Source organism: Actinia tenebrosa, unplaced genomic scaffold (genome assembly GCF_029948245.1).
Source record: "Actinia tenebrosa isolate PJP-AT-01 unplaced genomic scaffold, QUT_ActTen_1.0 PGA_scaffold2__45_contigs__length_23673736, whole genome shotgun sequence".
NCBI lineage: Eukaryota > Metazoa > Cnidaria > Anthozoa > Actiniaria > Actiniidae > Actinia > Actinia tenebrosa.
Genome location: NW_028292579.1, coordinates 1,195,303 through 1,217,627, shown reverse-complemented (window position 1 = coordinate 1,217,627; position 22,325 = coordinate 1,195,303). Strand labels below are relative to the sequence as shown.

At 38.2% G+C, this 22,325-nt stretch overlaps 2 protein-coding genes across 2 annotated transcripts; one reads left to right on the top strand and one right to left on the bottom strand.

Moving 5' to 3' along the window:
• Nucleotides 1-508: 508 nt before the first annotated feature.
• Nucleotides 509-8,839, bottom strand: LOC116304506 (uncharacterized). The gene is made up of 8 exons (XM_031714247.2): nt 8,706-8,839; nt 8,492-8,593; nt 6,971-7,180; nt 5,994-6,128; nt 4,600-4,663; nt 3,675-3,742; nt 2,073-2,167; nt 509-1,071 (listed from the first exon to the last, which is right to left on the bottom strand). The coding sequence occupies exons 1-8, from the start codon at nt 8,721-8,723 to the stop codon at nt 948-950; spliced, it is 816 nt and encodes a 271-aa protein (XP_031570107.1). The 5' UTR covers nt 8,724-8,839; the 3' UTR covers nt 509-947.
• Nucleotides 8,840-9,301: 462 nt separating this feature from the next.
• Nucleotides 9,302-22,039, top strand: LOC116304514 (something about silencing protein 10). The gene is made up of 21 exons (XM_031714257.2): nt 9,302-9,434; nt 9,539-9,605; nt 10,355-10,411; nt 11,259-11,315; nt 11,762-11,821; nt 12,023-12,056; nt 12,634-12,708; nt 13,435-13,550; nt 14,341-14,376; nt 14,495-14,551; nt 15,202-15,258; nt 15,809-15,877; nt 16,468-16,508; nt 16,905-17,001; nt 17,106-17,196; nt 17,511-17,557; nt 17,657-17,752; nt 18,838-18,971; nt 19,215-19,290; nt 19,723-19,830; nt 20,939-22,039. The coding sequence occupies exons 1-21, from the start codon at nt 9,418-9,420 to the stop codon at nt 21,026-21,028; spliced, it is 1,482 nt and encodes a 493-aa protein (XP_031570117.1). The 5' UTR covers nt 9,302-9,417; the 3' UTR covers nt 21,029-22,039.
• The last annotated feature ends 286 nt before the right edge of the window (nt 22,040-22,325 follow it).

Below are 22,325 nucleotides of genomic sequence, written 5' to 3'. Positions count from 1 at the left end.
TTCTTGATCTATTACAATGCTGTCAATGACGATAAATCTGAATAACTCGTTTCTATCGTATTCTTTGTTAGCTTTGTTCTATTGTGTAACTTGGGGTCTTGTTGTTTCTATGTAACATATACAGTATGAGTGGCTGTGTTGCATCGGATATATAAACTTGAGGCGTAGCCAAGAGTTTGTATATCAGATACAACTTGGACACAAATGCTGTAGATTGCTTGTCAAACGTCTAGGTTAGTTCCTTTGTGTTTCACTAAAGCTTTCAAAATTAAAGTGAATCTGGCCAAGAAAATCCAACTTAAAGTTTATGCAAATGAACACAATTTTGTATCAGATTTACAACACTCTTCACGGTCGTGATTTCTGTTTCTCATGAATTATTAATGAGTTTGACAATGAATTATGTAAACTGTTTCCCAGAGAAGGAGCCAAGTAAGTTAACATGATACCAGATGATACAGGCACCCAGGAAATGTTGCAGAATTTATCTGAGTGAATTCCCGGGGGGGGGGGGGGGGGTACTCTGCCAGAATTTGGGTAGGGTGTTCCACTGGGATTCTGAAAGGGATACCCTGTTTATAATAAAAAACTCAAATTTGTATACCCTGTTTATGACAAAAGATTATTTATTGCACTGAGTTCCTGTTTCAGTTATCATGTCATCTTGCGTATCGTTTTTTACGACCATAATAACCAATTTCGGTCAATACGAAAGTAGAATCCCTGAAAGTGACAGGAAACTCAGGAAAAACTTGGAACTTAAGTGAAATTGCATACCCTGTTTATGACAAGAAGCTCGAAAAACCATACCCTGTTCAGCAGATCATCCCCATATAGTCCATATAGGGGAGTACCCCCCCTCCCCCGGGAGTGAATTAGGCATGATTATGTGTCTGAAATAGTACCATTGGTTTGTTGGTCATGTGAGTGATCGTAAGAATGGGTTATTAATACATGTGAATAGGTCTTGTTGGATAGCGATTTCTTAAGTCACCTCCTTGCTGCCATGATCTTACATATCGTGGACTGTGTTGTTCCATCTCTGAACTGGTATCGTGGAAGAGGTCACCACTAGGAAACAAGCAAGAAATACATAATATAAGGGTAGGCTTTGTTGAAAGATCTGTGCCTGGTTGTACGAAGGGTGGATAGCACTATCCAATTGATGAACACCTATGCAGTGGATAAGTCGATGCTGATACCGAATTAACTTATCCAATGGATAAGATTTTTGTGCTGGTGCTATCCACCTTTGGTAGTACCGGGCCCTGATGGCTAATTAATTAATAAGGTGAGGGTAAGAGGAAGGAATCGCATATATATAGGAGAGGTTGGGGATCCTAGGACGCACTTGACCCCCTCACCCCCCCCCCCCCCCACCCATAGAAATTGATTGATGAATCATAACTAGAAAACTATCTGGCTGTATCTGTTTTTAAATCTTTCTGATTTATCGCACTTTCATTCCACTATTGATTTTTTTTGGTACAGAGTTTTGACAAACAAAATGGCTGGCTATTACATTTGTGCAACCCCTTTTGGGAAAATCAGGCTTCGCCCCTCTATATACTGTACATACATTATAATATACATATTTTACAACCAATGCTCCCTGTAAGGGGCTCTTTTATGCTGTTGCTGATAATACTGTATTTCAATATTCCAACGTGACTACAGTTGGAGTATTTGTACACCAAAATTACATCAATAGATTGATTCTGAAATGTGTTGATCAAAATTACCGATGGTCACAAAAGCAAGGCAATAGGCCCTTTACGGTTAATGATCACGTGTCTGTACTGGTGAGCAAAATTTTTTATTTTATTTTAAATTGTTGATTCTTTTTAGCTGCTTGTAAAGAACTGAATGAAACGATGTGTAACCAGTGTGTTACGAAATATAGTTTTATTACGAACTATCGAAACAGGTTGTAGAAAGCTTGTTTGCTCACCAGTATATTTCACCCATGGGAATCAAGATGTTCATTCATTTGCATCTCTCTCATGGCCATTTGCAACATTTTTGACAGTGATATCGCAATCAATCAATTTACTGGGATCATTGTTACTTACTAGTAGTATTCCCAGGCACAATAATAATAGGCGAATAGACCCATAATGAAGAATGGTGTCACAATAGCATACAAAATGATCCTCCATGCAGGCATCTATCATGATTCAACAAAAAAATAATAATGAAATGAAAATAAAATAAAGGTTACTGTCTTTTAAAAAATCTTTCCTACCAAGCATTAGTAATGACTCAAAATTTTCATATAATCTGGTCTGTGCCCAAGCTAGGGCCTGTGTTAGGGTCATTTCAGTGCTTTCAGAATAAATTGGCAGCCGCTGAAACTCCAGCTTTTGTTTCCAAGTTAACTTCCACCTATGTTTTTTTGTTTATACCTTCTGTTCCTTGTATCAAATCACAGCCAGCTACTCCAAAGCATTCTGAAAGCCCTGATATTAGGGACCAAGCAGTATAAAATAACCTCATTATCATTAATTTTTTTCTGCACATGCTTTGAATTTGAACTTTCATGAGAAAAATGAAACAGTATTTTTTCTGCCAATTGTGTAGTTCCAAAAATTATCCATCCCCCCCATGAAGGAATTTTTCCAAGACACCCCCCTACCCCCAGAAATTCCAATTTTCTTCCATACAAACTCTGTAATTTTTGTTCTTTCTCTGACCCCCCTACTCTTCGGAAATTCCAAATTCCCTCTGTGGGGTGGGTATGGATAATTTCTGGAACTACATGTACACATTACAAACAAATATTCATTTGATATAAATTATATCTTAAAAGAATCTAATTGGATTTATCACTCCATGCATGGTGGACGAAAAGCCCAGCAGGTTTTGCAACCCACTTGATAAGGCTATTGGTACTGTTCAAATTAGAATTGTTATTGCTTTTTGTGGAGGGGAAAAAAACCGGAGAAGCCAGTAATAAAACCATGAAGCACAGGAGAGAACGAACAAATAATTCTCCTCTCCAAAATAATTCTCTAATGTGTCCTTGAAGTCTCATATTATGAGACTTGGTAGCTCAGTGGTTAGAGCCCAGGAGGGGGGGGGGGGGGTACTCCTATTTGGGTAGGGGTGTTCTGCTGGGATTCTGAAAGGGGTACCCTGTTTATGACAAAAAAACCCAAATTTGTAGACTGTTTATGACAAAAGATATAACTAATTGCACTGAGTTTCTGTTTCAATTGTCATGTCATCTTGCGCATCTTTTTTTTACAACCATAATAACCAGTTTCGGTCAATACGAAAGTAGAACCCCTGAATATGACAGGAAACTCAGGAAAAACTTGGAACTTAAGTGAAATTGCATACCCTGTTTATGACAAGAAGCTCGAAAAATCATACCCTGTTCAGCAGATCATCCCTGTATAGTCTATATATGGGAGTACCCCCCGGGGGTTAGAGCATGGCACAGGAATCGCCAGGGCACGGGTTCAAATCCTGTTCAAGCTCAGAATTTTTTCTGAGTCTTTCAATTTGCAGCTGCATAGGTTGCTTCATATACTGCGATGATCATCTCTGACAATTTGATATAATTCTCCTCACATACAACAACGAGCCCTGGGAGACTCAAACCTGGGTTACCTTGGTGAGAGGCAAGTGCTACGCCACCCGTGCTTCCCTTTAATTTATATATTACTGACCTCGTAATATGGTGGTTTCCAGTAGTTTTTACAAGTTAATAGTGAGCAGATACTTGATGTAGTGGAGTCTACAGTAAGAGAGAGATAAATAATATCATTCTGTGCCATAGTCAGACTGAAATGTTTAGTGAGGCAATCGACTGCCAATAGCTAGAGCAACTAGGGGTGTTGGGGGCATGCTCCCCCAAAAAATATGAAATTCAGACCTTTGGGAAATGCAATTTCCATGAGTGTTTTGAGGAACAATTGTTACATTTTACAGAGGCAACTGCCTCGCTTGCCTCATAATGGGTACGTCACTGTCATTGTCAAAGGAATAGTAACTTTAAAAAGGTCGACTTTCTCTAGAGTACAGACCTCTTTAGCTTGGGGATAATGTTTTGTCCATTTGCAGACCATGTGGCATTCCCTAGAGTATAATTTCTTTGTTTAAAGGAGTGGCATAAAAAGACACATGAATATGGATACAACTCAAACAAAGAATCGTATTCTCAAGATAATGACACGTGGTCTGAAATGGGGAATCTTTGTATCCATATTTATGTGTCTTCTCATGTACAGCTGTTAAACAAAGAAATGATACTCTGGGGAATGACATGTGGTCAGAAATGGGAAAAGATTACACCCAAGGTAAAGAGGTCTACAAAAGATAAATAGGATTAGATAGAATAGCATAAGATTGGATCAAAGGAATAGCTAGAAAATGAATATGATAAGATAGGGTGAGATTGACTGGATGGAATCAAAATGAGATGAGAAGAAAATGGGATGAGATGAGATAAAGGGATACATAGGATGAAAGAATATGAAATAGAACAGAATAGGTTTAAATGCAATACTTAAAATATGGGAAAAAACAATTTGAGAAAATAATGAAATCATTAATTCTTTGAAGAATAACTAGTAACAGTGATAAATTATGTACCATAAATGTTGTACTCTGTTTGATTGAGCAAGTTTCCTTCAGGAAGACAACTATGCATCAGAACCTACAATATGAAAAAAGGAAAGAATTGTTATATGATAAGTGTCAAATTTGTTTTCTAAGGGAACTTTTCCATCAGGTCTAACCTACTGTACCATTCTGAGCAGCCAGTTCTCAAATGGTATGTGTCTGTTCTTTAGAACTGGTAAAGTCTTTCTGTGTGAACTTATGAACTGCTAGATCACGTATTAAACGTGGTAGTATGCAAAACTGTGGCACAGTGTAAACTTTCAATAATTTACAGAAACAAAACAAAAGTATTGTTCATTGACAAAGAAGCCGCTATAAAATAAAACTTTAACGACAACAACAACACAAGAGACTCTGGAACCACACAAAAAAATGTTCGAACCTCGGTAAGAATCTGGCTTCTGATTGGATGATTTGAAAAATCTTCAAGTGTTCATTGGTTCGAGTGCCCGCACAGTAATGGAAAGCGCCCTAATATTCTCATTGGCCAAGAGGAAACGTGCCATTCAGGTCATCAAATTTCTGACCGGGAAACATCACTCTGTTCACTGGTAAATAACAAGACTGGAAGTGATTTCACCGGAGAGAGAGGTGAAAGGAGGTTTTTGCTAAGTTTTTAAAAATGAATGGACCTCTTTAGCTTTGTATGCAAATTGCCCATTGCAGATCACATGACATTCCCTTGAGAATTGTTCTTTTATGACGAACATGTTAAAATATTCACATATCAAAGAATCAACTCCAAAGAAAGAGTGGTATGACAAGGTCTGAAATGGGACAACAAACAACGAAGCCAAAGAGTTATATTAAATATCTAAAAACTGAATAATCATTTTGCGTTCTTTGACACTTGGTACAGTGTGTCTTTATATTTTGTACTGGAACCTCGTTAAAGCAGCATGTCTTGTAGTCTCACAAATGCACAAACATCATAATCTAATGGCACCACAAAACGCACTGCATCAATCACCCCCAGTGAATGAGTGTTACAGTGCAACTACTGTAACTGGGCCCATGCACTTAGACTAAGAACCAATTAAAATAGAGAATGAAAATGATATTTTACAATTTTGGGTAGTCAAGCCAATCGGAAACCTAGACTGCCAAGAATGTTAATCTGACCCTGATATTACATGTAAACAACTTAGATAACCATTTCCATTTTCTTGCGGGAATAGGTCTTAAGCAGCTATTGTTTTCTGCTGGTTTCTGATTGGCTCTGCTACCCAAAGTTGTAATGTATTGTTTTTATTATATAATTTGATTAGTTCTCCCTGCCTAAGTGGCCCAGGTTTTAAAATTGTCGCACTGTAATTGATAAGTAAACAAACAACATAGAAAAACTATGATAAAATGTCACTTACTTCACATCTTCTTTTAAGGATGGCAAGTTTGTTTTCATTACAGAGTGATTTTTCCCAAAACATGTCTTTCTTATGATCCAATAAAAAGTCACATCTAAAAATGTCACAATAGTCAGCCAAACACACAGGAGAATCCTGAAGAAATAGAAATAAATATAAAAGCACGTAAGCATGTCAAATCTTTGCCTTGGCAGTCATTTTGACCAGTAACGTTAAGCTAGAAATGAGGTATGATGGAGGTAAAACTAATAGTCCTCTTCACAGTTCCCTGTGCCATCTTGAAAGGTAGCCATGCCTTTGCATCGAAGCGAGACGAACGGTGAGCTTGCAATGACAGAGACCTTTTTTTACCACCTTGGACAATTATTCACGTGTCTATCATTGCAAGCTCGCCATTCGTCTCGATTCGATGTGAAGGCACAGCTACCTTTCAAGATGGCACAGGGAACTGTGAAGCAGACTATTCGGCCAGTCATCATGACCGACGACTGGCTGCCCTTTATTTTAAGGCCTGTTACTATGGAAATCACTAGAGTGGTAAAACATCCGTTGGAATGCACGTCTTGCGGGGGTAGATCTATGTACCACTATGTATTTTTGTGTACCACGTGAGGATAAAACTGTCTGGAGTGAGTAGCCGTAGCGCTTGTTGCAGTCATAAAAAGAAATATCGGTTTCGTCGAAAATATTCAGTTTGAACGGATCAAACTTGGTGCATGTAGTCCAGATAATCGTGGCAATAGTTCAAGTTTGCATTGGTGAACTTATCTTTAACGTTTCTGCTTGATCATCCGCTTTGAAGCACATTTTTCTATCGAACGCTACTACAATGACATGCTCTCAAACATGATCCCGTGGTACACAAAAATCTCATCACGTGGTACATAAATCTACCGCCGTGAGACGTGCATTCCAACGGATGTTTTACCACTCTAGTGATTTCCATAGTATAGTCCTATCAATATTGTCATTCTTGCCTCGACTAGTTTATCTTGGTGTCTGTTATGGAAATGAACATCAAGAAAGTACTCTCCATAGAATGTTTTACCACACAAGTCACACTTCCAACTAGATACATGTTCCTCTATCTTATTTATTTCTTGGTTGATGTACAAGTCGTGGCTCTCGTGTAATGAGCATTTTTCTGGAACCTCTATACCCTGTTTCTCAAAGGCTGGAAAAAAATGCTGAGAAAATATAAAAATAAATTGAAATACTTGAAATGGTTTTATAAAATAACTGTTATATGAATCTAGCGTTCTGATTGGTTGAAAGCATGTGCAATTATGAGAGCACAGAGCACATTCTGTTTCATCATTTTTGTCCAAAATGACAGTTAATCCAATTTTTATTTTATAATACGCTCCGTACTTCTCCTTACATTTCTCTCATATTTTGCCAATCTTCACATGTTTCATGACTGTATACAGTATGCCCAAGCATTTTCTATTTCACTGAGTCATGATTTTTTAATATAAGAATAAGGGTTATGATGTTGCCATAGCAGCATATTATGTCATCTTTTCATGCACACAGCATGCAGACACAATTTTTTTTTTCATCACTGTGTCCAAGATAACAGCTACTCTAATGAAGAATAGAAAACGCGCACGTGTGCTGTGTGCAGTTATAAAGCACGTGGGGATTGGCAGAACACGAGAGAAGTGTTAGGAGAAGCACAACACGTAGTGGAGTACTTCTCTACACTTAGAGTGTTCTGCCAATCCCCAAGTGCTTTATAACTACACACAGCACACAGCAAGCAAGTTTTCTATTTCTTTTATAAAATACAAATTACAATTACCTTTATCTTACTGTAGATAGAAATGATGCAACGGAAAGTGCACGCGTGTGCTGTGCTCTCATAAAGCACACTCTCACAACTAATCAGAACGCGAGATTTATGACAGTCATTTTATAATTTGTATTTAATATTACAGTGTATTCGTCATACTTCTCCTAATACTTCTCTTGTATTCTGCTCATCTCCCATGCTCTATAACTGAAGCAGCGAATGCACCGATTTTCTATTTCACTGAGTCAAGATGTTTTTAAAATGAAAAACACTGATGACACAATGAGGGTTCTGAAGTTGTCATAGCAACGTCTTACATCCTTTTTTCATGTTTTTTGTGATTTTTGGTTTATGGTCTTTGGCTTTCTTCCTCTTACCTGCCATCATATTATGACCATATCAAAAATTTTCAGGTCGTTATTGTGTGAGTGTGAAAGTAGAAACACTTCCCAGCCTCCTTAACGAGCTACTGTGCAAAAAAACTTGTCAAAAAAGTGTGTTTGCCCATTTCAGACAATTTCAGACTGTCATTCCCTAGAGAATTTCAAATAAGATTCTTAGTTTGAGTTGTAACCATATTCATGTGACTTCTCATGCACAACCATTAAACAAAGAAATGATGCTCAAGGGAACGACATGTGGTCTGAAATGGGAAAACATTACGCACAAGCCAAATAGTTATCTTCTTATACACAAAACTTACTTGTCGAAGAGTATTTCTCACTATCCTGGCATGTTCCCTGGAACAGTGTAACTCATCTCCAGCGCTTCTTTCAGCAAAAGAAAAGCTGACAAGCAAACTTATCTACAAGAAAAACGAGGTAAAAAATATTTCATGACAATGTTAAGTTTTGGTTAACGAAAAAAAGGACCAATTAAACCTTATTTCAAAGATTTAGCGACGTAAAAAAACTTACCCATAGCCACCAGCACATATGGTTTAGGCAATAAAGGAGAAATTAGGACAGTTTTTTGATGTTTTTTTGGGTTAAAAAGCTGGAATAAACTTCAGCTACAAGTTGACTACATGGCCGCCATTTTTTAAATGGTAAGGTCCCAGTACTACTCTACCGTCAATGATTCAGGAATCCCGTCAATCAAAATGTAAATATTGCTAAAAAATAGTAAAACTATTATTGTAAAAAGTTATTTAAGCCTTAGGACCTTCAAAATGTTTGGAATCATCGACAACGAACTATATTTTCATGAATGTTTAAAAAATAAGGAGAAACGAGGAGAAAATAGTTCGAGACTAGTATTGGGTAGCCTGTCTGTTACTCGTGCTGTAGAAACGACTTCCGGTTTCAAAACGAAGAGCAGGTCAATCAAAGAAATTCCTACTTTTTCTTCATGACAGAATTATTTGTCCAAAGTTCTAAATGTTTCAGTTGGAGGTTGAATCTTTAAGAACTTTTCTCGCTTTATTTTAGCGGTTTTTGCGAGCAGTTGGACCCGGAAATACGTCACAACTATAAAAATGCTATTGGGTAGCCTGTGTTACTCCTTGGTTTCTTTTACGACCGAGCAAAGTTACATGTACTAAATTTTTGGATCATTTTTCCCCCTTTTTTGCGGACTTTGTCGCATCTTATTCTAATAATTCAAAGGAAATACCTTCTTTAGATCAATATGGGTCGAGCAAAGAGGTAAATATTTCATTTAGGAGAAATCAGGAAAGATTTCTGGTGTTTTGTCTGACTCACGTGGTAAATTTGAAGTGTTTGCTCACATCGTTGTTGCTTCTTTGCAGAGGAAAAAGGATCAGAAAACCAACTGAGGACGAAGAGGAATACAGCAGTGATGAAGGACTAAACCAAGTGAGTTTTTTACGCTTTTTTCTCTGCTTTCTGGTTCTTTAATTCGCAATCGCAAAGCCTTCTTTTTAGTATCAAAGCTAGTTTCTTGATGACTTTCTTGATGGCAGAAGCAGTCGTTTCTTTGTAAGCTCTCATATCTTTTTCCTTTTAATATTATCATATTCAAAAATTAATACGACACAATGACTCTTTTATCGTCAAAATCGATCTTTAATTTAATATTACGCAGAGATCTGAAAGATGATGACAAATAATCCCTTGTGGGGGGAATGGGTGAGGGGGAGGGAGAATACCCCTGCAAACAGTGTAGCATAATGAATAAGAGACGTGCTGATCGAGATAACAGTCGCGACAGGGCAATTGGGCAATACACTTCCGTCAAAGAAATCAATTGGTGGGTACCTTAATAACATTCTTTGATTGACGGCAGTGTATTGCCCTATTTGACTGTTGTCTCGATCAGCACGTAGCAGTGAAGAGAGTGGTAAATAGGCTATTACTAATGGGGAGGTCTACTACAGCAATATTAGTTGAGGAAGACTTGAGATCCACAACTGGAAAGAGAATGGTGACACCAGATAATGATGTGAGCATGTCCTTAAAATGGATTTTTAAGGCTTACACAATCATCTTTGCCATTATCGGTTATCGATAACAGACCTACATGTATAGTAGCGTAGCCAATCAGAATGCAGGATTTGCAATATTCCACTAGTTTGTTTATAATCCTGATTAATTTAACTTTCAAGGAATCTGATGATTTCTTCCATGATGAAGTTGATAAATTTCATAAAAACAGAGAAAAAGTAAGTTCAATACTAATATTAATTAACTATTAATTTGCTTTAATGGATATTTTGTTACAATTTACTTAATGGTTTGGCACAAATTTTTTTCAACCAACCTTATACGATTTATGAGGGGTATAAAAAACACATTTTAGGGATTTTCCGGCCCCTGATATACCTGTACCTCTTTTCCTTTGGCATAATGTTTTCCCATTTCAGAATATGTCTTATTCTCTCGTGTATCATTTCTTTTTGCACTGGAAAGAACAGTAGAAAGACAGTTTCTTGAAAAAGAGAATCTACAAAATTATAAATCTTACATTTCTTATTTCCATCCACATTTAAAACCTCTTTAGCCTGGTCGTTATCTTTTCTCATTTTAAACCACATGTCATTCTCACAGTTGTATCCATATTCATGTGTCTTCTCATGTGCAAACTTTAGGGTGCGATTACAGGAAACAATATTCTCTGCCACTTTCTCACAACAGAGATGCGAAGCAAGTTGCATGGAGCATTGCAGTGTATAAGCTGCAGCGCAATTCAAAAAAATGTTGCAAGACAAGTTGCAACAATCATTGCAAAAAGTAGAATGCGTTTTTACTTTTGGCAATGATGGTGTCTCCGTTGCACTGCGTAGACACTCTTGCAACTTGTTTTGCATCGCTGTTGCGAGACAAGTTGCAGAGAAAATTGCTCTGTGTAATGGCGCCTTTAAACAAAGAAATGATACCCTAGGGATTGACATGTGGTATGAACTAAGCCCTTGAAGCCCCAATCAGGTCAGCCACAGGAAGCCCAAAATGGAAACAGAAACTTATACAGTATCAGGATTTCGTAACTTATTGTACCTTGGTTGATTGCAGATCATGCTTGAAGAAGAACAGAAATCAGATGAGGAAGTATCAGATGATGATAACGAGGTAAATACTTGGGCCTTGCAATAGCGTACGAAGGGTGGATTGCACTATATGACAGATAAATCTTATCCAGTGGTTAAATTCATTGGATAACAGCATCAACTTATCCACTGGATAAGGATTTATTCATCGGATAGTGCTATCCACCCTTCGTACAAACGTGCCCTGATCAATACATTTGCGGCCTAACGGCCTCGGTCCGTATATTCAAGACCTTGGGCACAGTTTTTCCCTATCCGGACCTCCTGGCTGGTAAATAACATACATATATTTCACCTCTAGGGCTACTACAAAATTTTAAACTTGAATACTTATAAATCTACAGCTAGGTAGTTGACTAGGCAGCTATAATGAACTTGTTTTGCTCAAAGGAATTCAATAAATGTAATGCATTCACATTGATGAATCTTTTTAATAGATTATTATTGATGGTTTCTATTATCCTGTAGAATATCATGGGACTTGACTTAGAGGAGTCCGAGGATGAGGCTGATGATGATACTGATGAGGTAAGGAACTATCGTACGAAATACATGATTTCTGAGATGTATGAGTGCTTATAAATACCACTTGCTAAAACTACCTATTAATAAATATGAGCATGTGTAATACTTTTGACACAGCTTGCACATCTTGAAAAACATCTATTATGAAGCAAGTAGTATATATGTTAAAAGTATAAGTGTTAAAATTTATTGCTATTTTAACAGGGCAGTGAAGAAGAAGAGAGTGATGAAGAATCAAGTAAGATTTGTCCTCTTTTGATCTAGAAAAACAAACGAACATCTTTTTATCTGGGCTGATAGATCAAACCCTGAAACAACCTCTGGGCTGATCTAAGTCAGGGCATGGCTAACTCACAGATCAAACCCTGTAACAACCTCTGGGCTGATCTAAGTCAGGGCATGGCTAACTCACAGATCAAACCCTGTAACAACCTCTGGGCTGATCTAAGTCAGGGCATGGCTAACTCACAGATAGAACCCTGAAACAACCTCTGGGCTGATCTAAGTCAGGACATGGCTAACTCACAGATAGAACCCTGAAAGAACCTCTGGGCTGATCTAAGTCAGGGCATGGCTAACTCACAGATCAAACCCTGAAACAACCTCTGGGCTGATCTAAGTCAGGGCATGGCTAACTCACAGATCAAACCCTGAAACAACCTCTGGGCTGATCTAAGCCAGGGCATGGCTAACTCACAAATCGAATAGCATGATTGCAGTGCTGTGTGTTCTATTAAAGCACAAGCTCCCAACCAATTAGAACACAGGATTTAAAACTGCTTTTTTATGAGAATAATGTATTTCATACCTTGCAGAATTACCCAGTGACAAATCATGGGGGAAGAAAAAGTCAACATTCTATGATGCCGATACCGCTGACGCAGATGTTGGTATGTTTATTACATATAAAGAGGCTTTGCACCATCACATGCCAGCACCCATCATACAGCTTGGACTGATTGTGATTAGATAGCAGAACAATAAGATAATATTATACCTGGACTACAGCAGTGAGAAGCTCCAATCTTGGTCAAAAATGTTGAGAAATTTTTAGTTTTAATGGTATTTCCATGAAAAACATGAAAAAAACGACCCCCCCCCCCCAAAAAAAAACGATGTTGTTTCGAGGGATACAGGGCTGCTTTACCTACTGGGACCAACATTGTCCTGGGAGAGAGGGGGTTCGGACAATAGTTTTTTTTTAATAAGGGAAATTCTACTATTTCATGATTGGATGAAAAATTCTGAACTCTTTTTGTCCAAGATTGTAGCAGTAAACCACTATGCCATGCATGCCACCTATCTCTCTCCCCCTGGGGAGTTTATTGGTACTTCTCCATCTCTCTCCCCCTGGGAAATTTATTGGTACTTCTCCATCTCTCTCCCCCTGGGGAGTTTATTGGCACTTCTCCATCTCTCTCCCCCTTGGGAGTTTATTGGTACTTCTCCATCTCTCTCCCTCTGGGGAGTTTATTGGCACTTCTCCATCTCTCTCCCCCTTGGGAGTTTATTGGCACTTCTCCATCTCTCTCCCCCTTGGGTTTAGGTTGGCACTACTAAGTTCTTTCTTTAGTATGTTAAAGCATCTTGCTGACATTTTGTATTTTTGTCTACAGGTTCTGAAGAAGAGACATGGGAGCTTGAAAAACAAGAGGAAGAAGCAGCACTTGTCTTGCAACAGAGGATGGCTGCGGCATTAGATGAGGACGACTTTGATGTTGCTAACTTTCAGGTAAGAAATGGCATGAGAATAAAAGGACACAAGACACGACCGCCATATTGATTTATCAGGGCTTAAAATAACAGTTGGACATCAAACAATATCCACCCAGTATTATAACTTGTCCGGTCAAATGTTTGCCTTGCCGGTCATTTTGACCAGTACCATTAAGCCAGAAACAAAGTATGACCAAGTTAAGACTAATTTGGTGGTGACCATAACTGGCATCTTACCAACTGTTATTTTAGGGACGGACCATTAGATTTTTGAGAGGGGGGTGGGCAAAAACCAAAAAAAAAATATTTAGCACAGAGAGTGAAAAAAAAATTGTGCATAAGAAAAGAGCCAGAAAAAAATTCCAAATTATGTCCAAAAAAAAATCCTGCACAAAATAAATTGCCAACCCCCCCCCCTCAAATATTTAATGGTCCATCCTTTAAGTTATGTTGGTTTACACGACTAATGACACCTAGACCAAATCTTTTGTCAATGCCAACCAAAATGGTGGTTATGGCATCACATGCCATCAATAATGTCAAGTTATAAGGGAATAAGAAATAGAACCCCTCTTCAACTTGGGCGTTATATATCCCATCTTAGACTGTTTATCTTAGAATAAGACTCTTTCATTTTGGATAAAACCTAAAATGACGGGGCCGTCTCTCAATCCACATTATCTCATCCTGCATCAGATTTGTAAAAGAACCACTGAGGATTGTAAAGAAACCCTTGCAGTGACCACCCTATATCTGGCCTCTACTAGTGATATATTTATATTATATTTTGTTCGTTATTGTTACAGATTCCAGTGGATGAAGAGAAAGATGATGATATTGAGGTCAGCAAAAAATTTTCACAGACAGCAACGTAATGTGTTATAATTGTATATTAACCCAGAGGTTAGTTATTTCAGGATTTAATATACAGTATCATTAAAGATTTGAATTGCTTTACAGGAGAAGAAGACCGTGGCAATGGATCTCAGCAAGCTCTCCAAAGAACAAAAATTAGAGGTAGAAAAAAATGATCTGCCAATCCCCAAGTGCTTTATAACTCCACACAACACAGCAAGCAAGTTTTTTATTTCTTTTATAAAATGCAAAATGCGTGTGTGTGCTGTGTGCTCTCATAAAGCACGCGCTCCCAACCAATCAGAATGCATGATTTATAACAGTTATTTTATAATGCAAAATAGAAAACTCTTATTAAAACTCTTATTAAATATACTAGTCTCTATTTAGCATCCACCTATTACTGTAATTAGCAACCAATTTCTATTTAACGGCCAGTCATTATGTGGCTACCTTCTATAAAAGCGGTCACCCATTAAGCGGCAAGTTGTCAAAGTCCAAATGTATCCTCTGTAATGTGTAGTTCTGGAAAATATCTGCACCCCACCCATGGAGAGAATTGTAACTTCTTGAGGGTAGGGGGGTCAGAGAAAGAACAAAATTACAGAGTTTGTATGGAAGAATATTGGAAGTCCCTGGGGGTAGGGGGTCCTTTTATGAATTCTTGCCGTGGTGGGGGTATATATATTTTTGTGGAACTACACAATTTGGCCAACCTCTATTTGGTGGCCACTTGACAATTTTTCTAGATTGACAGCTTAAGATAGTTACTACTGTATGTTAATTTTGTGCATTTTTTGTATCTATTGCAGATTCTTTTTAGAGATTCTCCTGAACTGTTTGAGCTGCTGGAAGATTTCAAAACAAAGGTGCACATGATTAAGACTGAATTCATCATGACTATAAAGCAGTATAGCATGCAGCGCCGTGCCTGTCGGAGCGCTAGATCACTGCTAATGAATCCCAATGCATGGACAGGGCACCAGTGGCATAGCCAAGATTTTCTGAAGGGGGTGGGGGCAAATTTTAAAAAAACCTGCCATTTTGTTTGAGCCCCCAAATTGCCAATCCCAAAAAGGCGGCATTCATTTAAACCTTTTATTTTTACAAAATAAAATTACCATATATAAATTCTAAAATGCTGCCATGTTTTTTCTTTCTTTCTTATTTTTTTCCATCAACTTTCTTTATTTCATCATAACTTATAAATAATTTACATTCATTCAATGCTGCCATGTTGTTGCCACAAAGGGGGTGCCCTGGTCTCTTAGCCCCCCACTACCTACGCCCCTGGGCACCATCATAGTCATGCCATGGAACAGTCTGCTGTACCATACTCTGACAAAAAGCACAATCAACAAATGCATCTGTTAGTCTTGCTACAGTTTTGTAACTGTTTCTTTATTGCTTTTTTTCCAGCTGGAAGAGATCACATCTGTGCTATCACCTTTAATCCAGATTGCAAAACTGGGCAATTTGCCCCCTGAGGTAAGATGTGTTTTGTAAATGGAGAATTTAAGATTCTCGTTTACGGCAAACGTGAAACGTCAGTTGACCATCAAAAAATTCTTTTAAATTAGTGAAAAGGAATCGCAAAAATCTCCAAGTAGTACATAAACAAAAGTATACTTGTCTTTGTCGAGAAGGTTTGCAAAAGGTAAAGTGAAATGTAGGGAAATGATGAAAATGTGGTCACGTTTGCCGTTTGCGGGAAGGAAAAACGGGAATCTCAATCTGCCTAATGGTGCCAACCCTCTGACTTTTATCAGATGATTGTTGTGATTAATAGATGCAAATAGATCTAGGGAAGCATGGTTGGCTTGTGTTCCTATAATACCTCGCCTCTCACCAATGCGACCTGGGTTCGAGTCCCATTGGTTTCACTGTCCTATGCAAGTAGAGTTGTTTGTTGGTTCTCTTCTGTGCTTAGAGGGTTTTTCTCTGGGTTCTCTGGTTTTCCTACATTTGCAAAATTTTCTAAAAACTTCTACAGTAAATTCCAATTTGGTCTTGGGCTGTCTTAAAGAATGTTATTCTTAAGAGAATAAAAAGAAAAAACATCATTTCTTTACCCTTAGGGTGCAAAATATTTGGAGCTGAAACACCAACTTTACCTCAAGTAAGTAAATATTATTTTTATATGCATTAGCTCTATCCTTTTGAATAATTTTCTTACATTACCAGAGGGATACAGTAAACAAAGGCGAGCCTTGTTAAAGAGAAAAGCTATACCACAGGCAAAGGAACTTTCCTTGATCAGTTTGTGTTGCACTTTGGACAAATTTCAGAAACATGGATCGGGGCTGGTGCAGCAGAGAAATCACTTGCCTCTCACTATTGTGACTTGCATAAATTGTTGTTTGTTCTCTCCTTGGTTTTCCTACCTTAGCAAAAAAATCCACTTCTCGTGTTAAATGCTTTAGTCATGTTGAGCTGTCAATCACTCCTTGTGTAACTGACAAATATTACATGACGTTTGAACTTTTTTAAATATTCTCATATTGTGTTTCCATAGTTACTGTATAAACATTAGCTTCTACCTGTTAATGAAGGCCAGACAGACACCAGTCAAGGGACACCCGGTCATTGAGAGGATAGTTCAGTATAGAACAGTAAGTTAATGGTTAATGGAATTTTCTCATGCCACAGCCATGTTTGCTGGAAGAATTTTTTTTTGCCGAGCTAGCCTTTAAAAAATTTTTTTTTCTTCTTTCAGCTGATTAAAGAACTTGAGCCACTAGACAAAGAACTGGAATCAGACATTGAAATACTCTTAGCAAACAAAGAAGAATTACTGAAACAATCAGGTAATGAACCAAATTCACTTAGGCGTAATTTTTTCCCATTTCAGACCACGTGTCATTTCCTTGAGAATAATATCCTTTGTTTGAGTTGTATTCATATTCATGTGTCTTCTCGTGTGCAACTGTTAAACAAAGAAATGATACTCTAGGGAATGACGTGGTTTGAAATGGGAAAACATTACGTGCAAGTGGATTTAGTCCATTTCATATAACACACCCACTTTCCCCTTCTCTTCACACTTCTCTCACGCTTACCTCATTCCCTGCATGCTATATTACTGAACAGAGCACTAAAATCATTGTTTCATCATTTGCAGAGACTATTAAAGAAAGTCTAACGGAAAAAATGGGAAAACATTCTGAAGTCAGTAATATATTTTTGTCAATTTCTCTTCTATATATACCAGAAATATTTAACATTAACTAGTTTGTTTGTTTGGATTCTTGTTATTCATTACTTCAGGTTAAGAAGAAGTTAAAAAAGAAACAAAAGAAATTTTCAAAAGCAGAAACAAAAATCTCAGCTCTGTTGGATGAGAGTGATAATGAAGATATTCAGGTTAGTGAAAAAAACAGCATTTATTTGCTTGTACCTGTACCTGTCATGTACGACAGCATTCTTATGCAAACCTTCAATGCTATTGATACCCTGAAACAACTTCTGGGCTTGCCTAAGTCAGGGCATGGCTAACTCACAGATTGAACCCTGAAACAACCTCTGGGCTGATCTAAGTCAGGGCATGGCTAACTCACAGATTGAACCCTGAAACAACCCCTGGACTGATCTGAGTCAGGGCATGGCTACCTCACACATCAAACCCTGAAACAACCTCTGGGCTAATCTAAGTCAGGGCATGGCTAACTCACAAATTGAACCCTGAAACAACCTCTGGGCTGATCTAAGTCAGGGCATGGCTAACTCACAGATCAAACCCTAAAACAACCTCTGGGCTGATCTAAGTCAGGGCATGGCTAACTCACAGATTGAACCCTGAAAGAACCTCTGGGCTGATCTAAGTCAGGGCATGGCTAACTCACAGATTGAACCCTGAAACAACCTCTGGGCTGATCTAAGTCAGGGCATGGCTAACTCACAGATCAAACCCTGAAACAACCTCTGGGCTGATCTAAGTCAGGGCATGGCTAACTCACAGATTGAACCCTGAAAGAACCTCTGGGCTGATCTAAGTCAGGGCATGGCTAACTCACAGATTGAACCCTGGAACAACCTCTGGGCTGATCTAAGTCAGGGCATGGCTAACTCACAGATTGAACCCTGAAACAACCTCTGGGCTGATCTAAGTCAGGGCATGGCTAACTCACAGATTGAACCCTGAAAGAACCTCTGGGCTGATATAAGTCAGGGCATGGCTAACTCACAGATATAATTGAGATTTATTGTGTTGGGTTTTGTGGAGGGGTAAAACCTTAGAAAAGCTATTGAATCAAGAGAGAGACCTAACAAACTCTACTCACATGTGATGCTGAGTTCAGGAATCAAACCCGAGACCCCAGAGGTGAGAGGCAAGTGCACTCACTACACTCACCACCCCTACACCACCCTTGATTCCCCGTTTCTGTGTTTCCAATTTTAAAATCTAGATCAATGCATGATGCATTTATATTTTGTATTTCGAACGACAGGAAGAAGAAAACGAACCTCCTAAGAAAAAAACTAAGAAGAAGAATCATGAAGGACATCCAGATCCACTTGAATATTATGAAAAGGTTCGTCTGGAAAAGAAACGAGCAAAAGAAATAAAAAACATGGCTGCCAGGTGTGTATTAATACTACGATTCGTGCGTCTTGAACTTTGCCCGGGGGAGGGGGGTACACCGGGGTGAAAGTATTCTGGTATACTTGTTGTATCCCTTTGTTGTAAAAATCAGCGATTTGATATCTTTTAGGGTGTTAAGATTGACGACGCGTTAGCAGCGTATGCTACTCATGCTTCTCATTGTTTCACGGGTTGAATGTCTTCACTCTAATAGCTTTTTACAAGTGTTTTTGTGTTCATAAGGTTGGCTCGCGAGCCTGGCTTTGAGGAAGATGACATGGAGGAGAACGAGGATATGAAACGAGCTATTACTTATCAAGTGAGTTGTGGGATTAAAAATGCATTTTTCAGGTGTCACTCGTTCTATCCCCATATTCTAAATTGATGTGTAACTGTCTGGAATTTAAAATTTCGTCCCAATTAGTACTTAGTTTTGTCTTTCTTATTTCGAGGCCATTCATCTATTAGGAAGTTGCATCCCTTTCGATATTCTTTTATTCCCTTCCATCCGTCCATCAATCCCTCCCTCCCTCCCTCCTTCCCTCCATCCATCCATCCATCCATCCATCCATTCCTTCCTCCCTCCCTCCATCCCTCCCTCCATCCATCCCTCCCTCCCTCCATCCCTCCATTCATCCCTCCATTCATCCATCTATCCATCCATCCATCCCTTACCTTTGTTAATCGTTACGAAAATTTCATAATTCCTTTCGTTAATATTCGTTTCCCATCCATTCTCTTTACTAAATAGATCTCAAAGAACAAAGGTCTGACAGCCAAGAAGAAGAAACAAGAACGGAACCCTCGTGTAAAACACAGGAAAAAGTACACCAAAGCTGTCATCAAACGCAAGAGTCAGGTACGTGGATTATTCATAAGGAATAAGCAAGGGTAGTGTAGCGCGTAGTGCGTTCGCCTCTCACCTCTGGGGTCTTTCCTTTCCTTTCCTTTCCTTTCCTTTCCTTTCCTTTCCTTTCTTTTCTTTTCTCTTCTCTTCTCTTCTTTTCTTTTCCTTTAAGTTCTGATTCGATCTGTATCCCGACTTTTATATTATAATCGGCCATAATAAAATATGTCTATGGGATATATTTGCATAAAAGGCAGACAGAACGCTTCCTTGACACTCAAGTAACTTCCGAAACAAAGCATTGTGATTGGATGCGCTTTCTTCCGCTTTTTGATTGGCTTAGAGTGGAAGCTACTTGATAGTCTTGTGCTTTTCTTCCGAGCACAAAAACTAGCCAAAAACACAGGGAGCCCAATTTGATTTTTTGTTCTTCAAAAAAACAATCCATCTTTTCAACTTATTATTACCTGTATCTAAAATTCTATTCCCTTGAACGAGACCCCAACATAAATGGTAGCCCCTACTCTCAACGCCCTAAAGCTATTGACGAAGTATACCGGCCTTCTGTTAACACACAGAACGTTTGTTTTCGGAGCGATTTTAGTACCGGATAGATGTAGCTCCGGTCTGATTTCAAAAGTGATATTTCCTTCGTAGCGGATAGTTCTTTTTGTCGCTCTAAGTTTCTCCGTTCAAATTCATTATATTTGCAGGGGCGTAGCCAGGATTTTCCGAAAGGGGGGTGTTTGGGGGGGGGGGGGGGGGGGGCAAATTCAAAAATCCGCCATTTTGTTTGAGCCACCAAAACGCCGAACCAAAAATAAAACGGCATTTTGTTTTATGTTTTAATTTTACAAAAAATAAAAATAAAAATAAAAAATTTGAAAATTACCGTATGAATTCTAAAAAGCCGTAAAATGTTGCCACCGAGAGGGGTGCCCTGGCCCTCTTGGCTCCCCTCTGCCTACGTCCTTGATTTACCGTAATAACAAGTTAGCCGGTGAAATGTATGCGTTGGCTAAAAATTCAGTCGTAAACCGCTTCAATGTGACGCAGCGCATATGGTTACAAGAGCTACAAATACTGATTTGTTTTTGTGTTTTTCTTTCCCTTTCTTTAGGTGCGCCCTGTTGTTACCGAGACAAATCGCTACGAGGGAGAGAAGTCTGGCATCCGTGCCTTCCTGACCCGCAGCGTCAAGATCAAATAAGCACTGCATACTCCCTCATATAATCACACAAAATTCTTTCTAAAGTCCCGTTTACACTGGCGATTTTTGCGGGGATTTTTGTGGCAATTTTCGGAAATATGAAATCTTTTGTCTTATCCTTCAAAAGAGACATTCGTCTAGGAAAATCTTGGTATCCTGAAAAAAAACTTTACAAGTAAATTCTTTACCATTATTTATTATGGACAAAATCGCAAAAAATCACCGTCAAAAATCGCCGCAAAAACAGCGTTCTACCTTCACTGCATTCAATCTAACAAATTTCTTGGTAATTTATTTTTTCATATCTTGGGCCCAGAATTTTTTCTGGGTTTCCTATGTTTGTTCCAGAAGTTTTGAATTAATTATTTATCGAAAAAGAAAAAAAGAAAAAAAAAGACTTAGGAGCCTGAAATCTTTACCTAAAAAAAGATAATGTTCTAAACAAATATTTTCGTACCTTCAGTCACAACCTCACAAAATTCTGGCAAATTCTTTATCGAAAAAAACAAACTTAGATTCGTTAATTGACAGTCACAACAGGAGCCCGAAATCCTTAGTTGAAAAAATAATTTGAAAAATTAAATTAAACTCTGCTTGCAGAATTTCAACGGGGATTTTTTCCGTGAGAAGATGTGCGCCAAACGAAATTTCCTATCACAATTACACGTAATTTTTGGTGATTTCTTTATAGAAACAACTGTTTTTCAGACTCGTTATATCAAGCATTTCAGTAAAAGATTCCATCGTCTTGCCTTCTGTAATGAGGAATTCTTAATAGAAAGAACTCAAAAAGGAGTTCTGTTAATTGTAATATCAGGCAAGATTTGAAATCTTTCAATATACTGCGGCAGATGGTATTGAAGATCCATCTTACACCCCCTTAGAGCTGGTTACCATAACGACTGTCAATCATAAGAAGATTGCAGTCGACGAGAACGTGTAAATGAGTTACCTTTTTATGAAAGAGCAACGAAATATGAATGAAGTCATTAATGAAAATCTTTTGGCGTTTGAAGGAGTAAAATGAAAAATTTAAGTGATTGACATTGGGACGCTTGCATATCACGTGACATTTCCCTACCAAACTCATACGAGACAAATAAATCAGAAACATGGCAAACAGGTCGACAAGAATTGTAAGAAAAATTAGATTTTTCTTCACCTTTTCAATCTTGTCTGGGTTCATTTCCGCTTTAAAATAAATTTAACATCGCCTTAAACACTTGGCAGTTTTGAAATGGTCGTAACAAATTTTTCAAATGAGGGGACCCCCCACGGGTGATGGAGTACTTTGGGT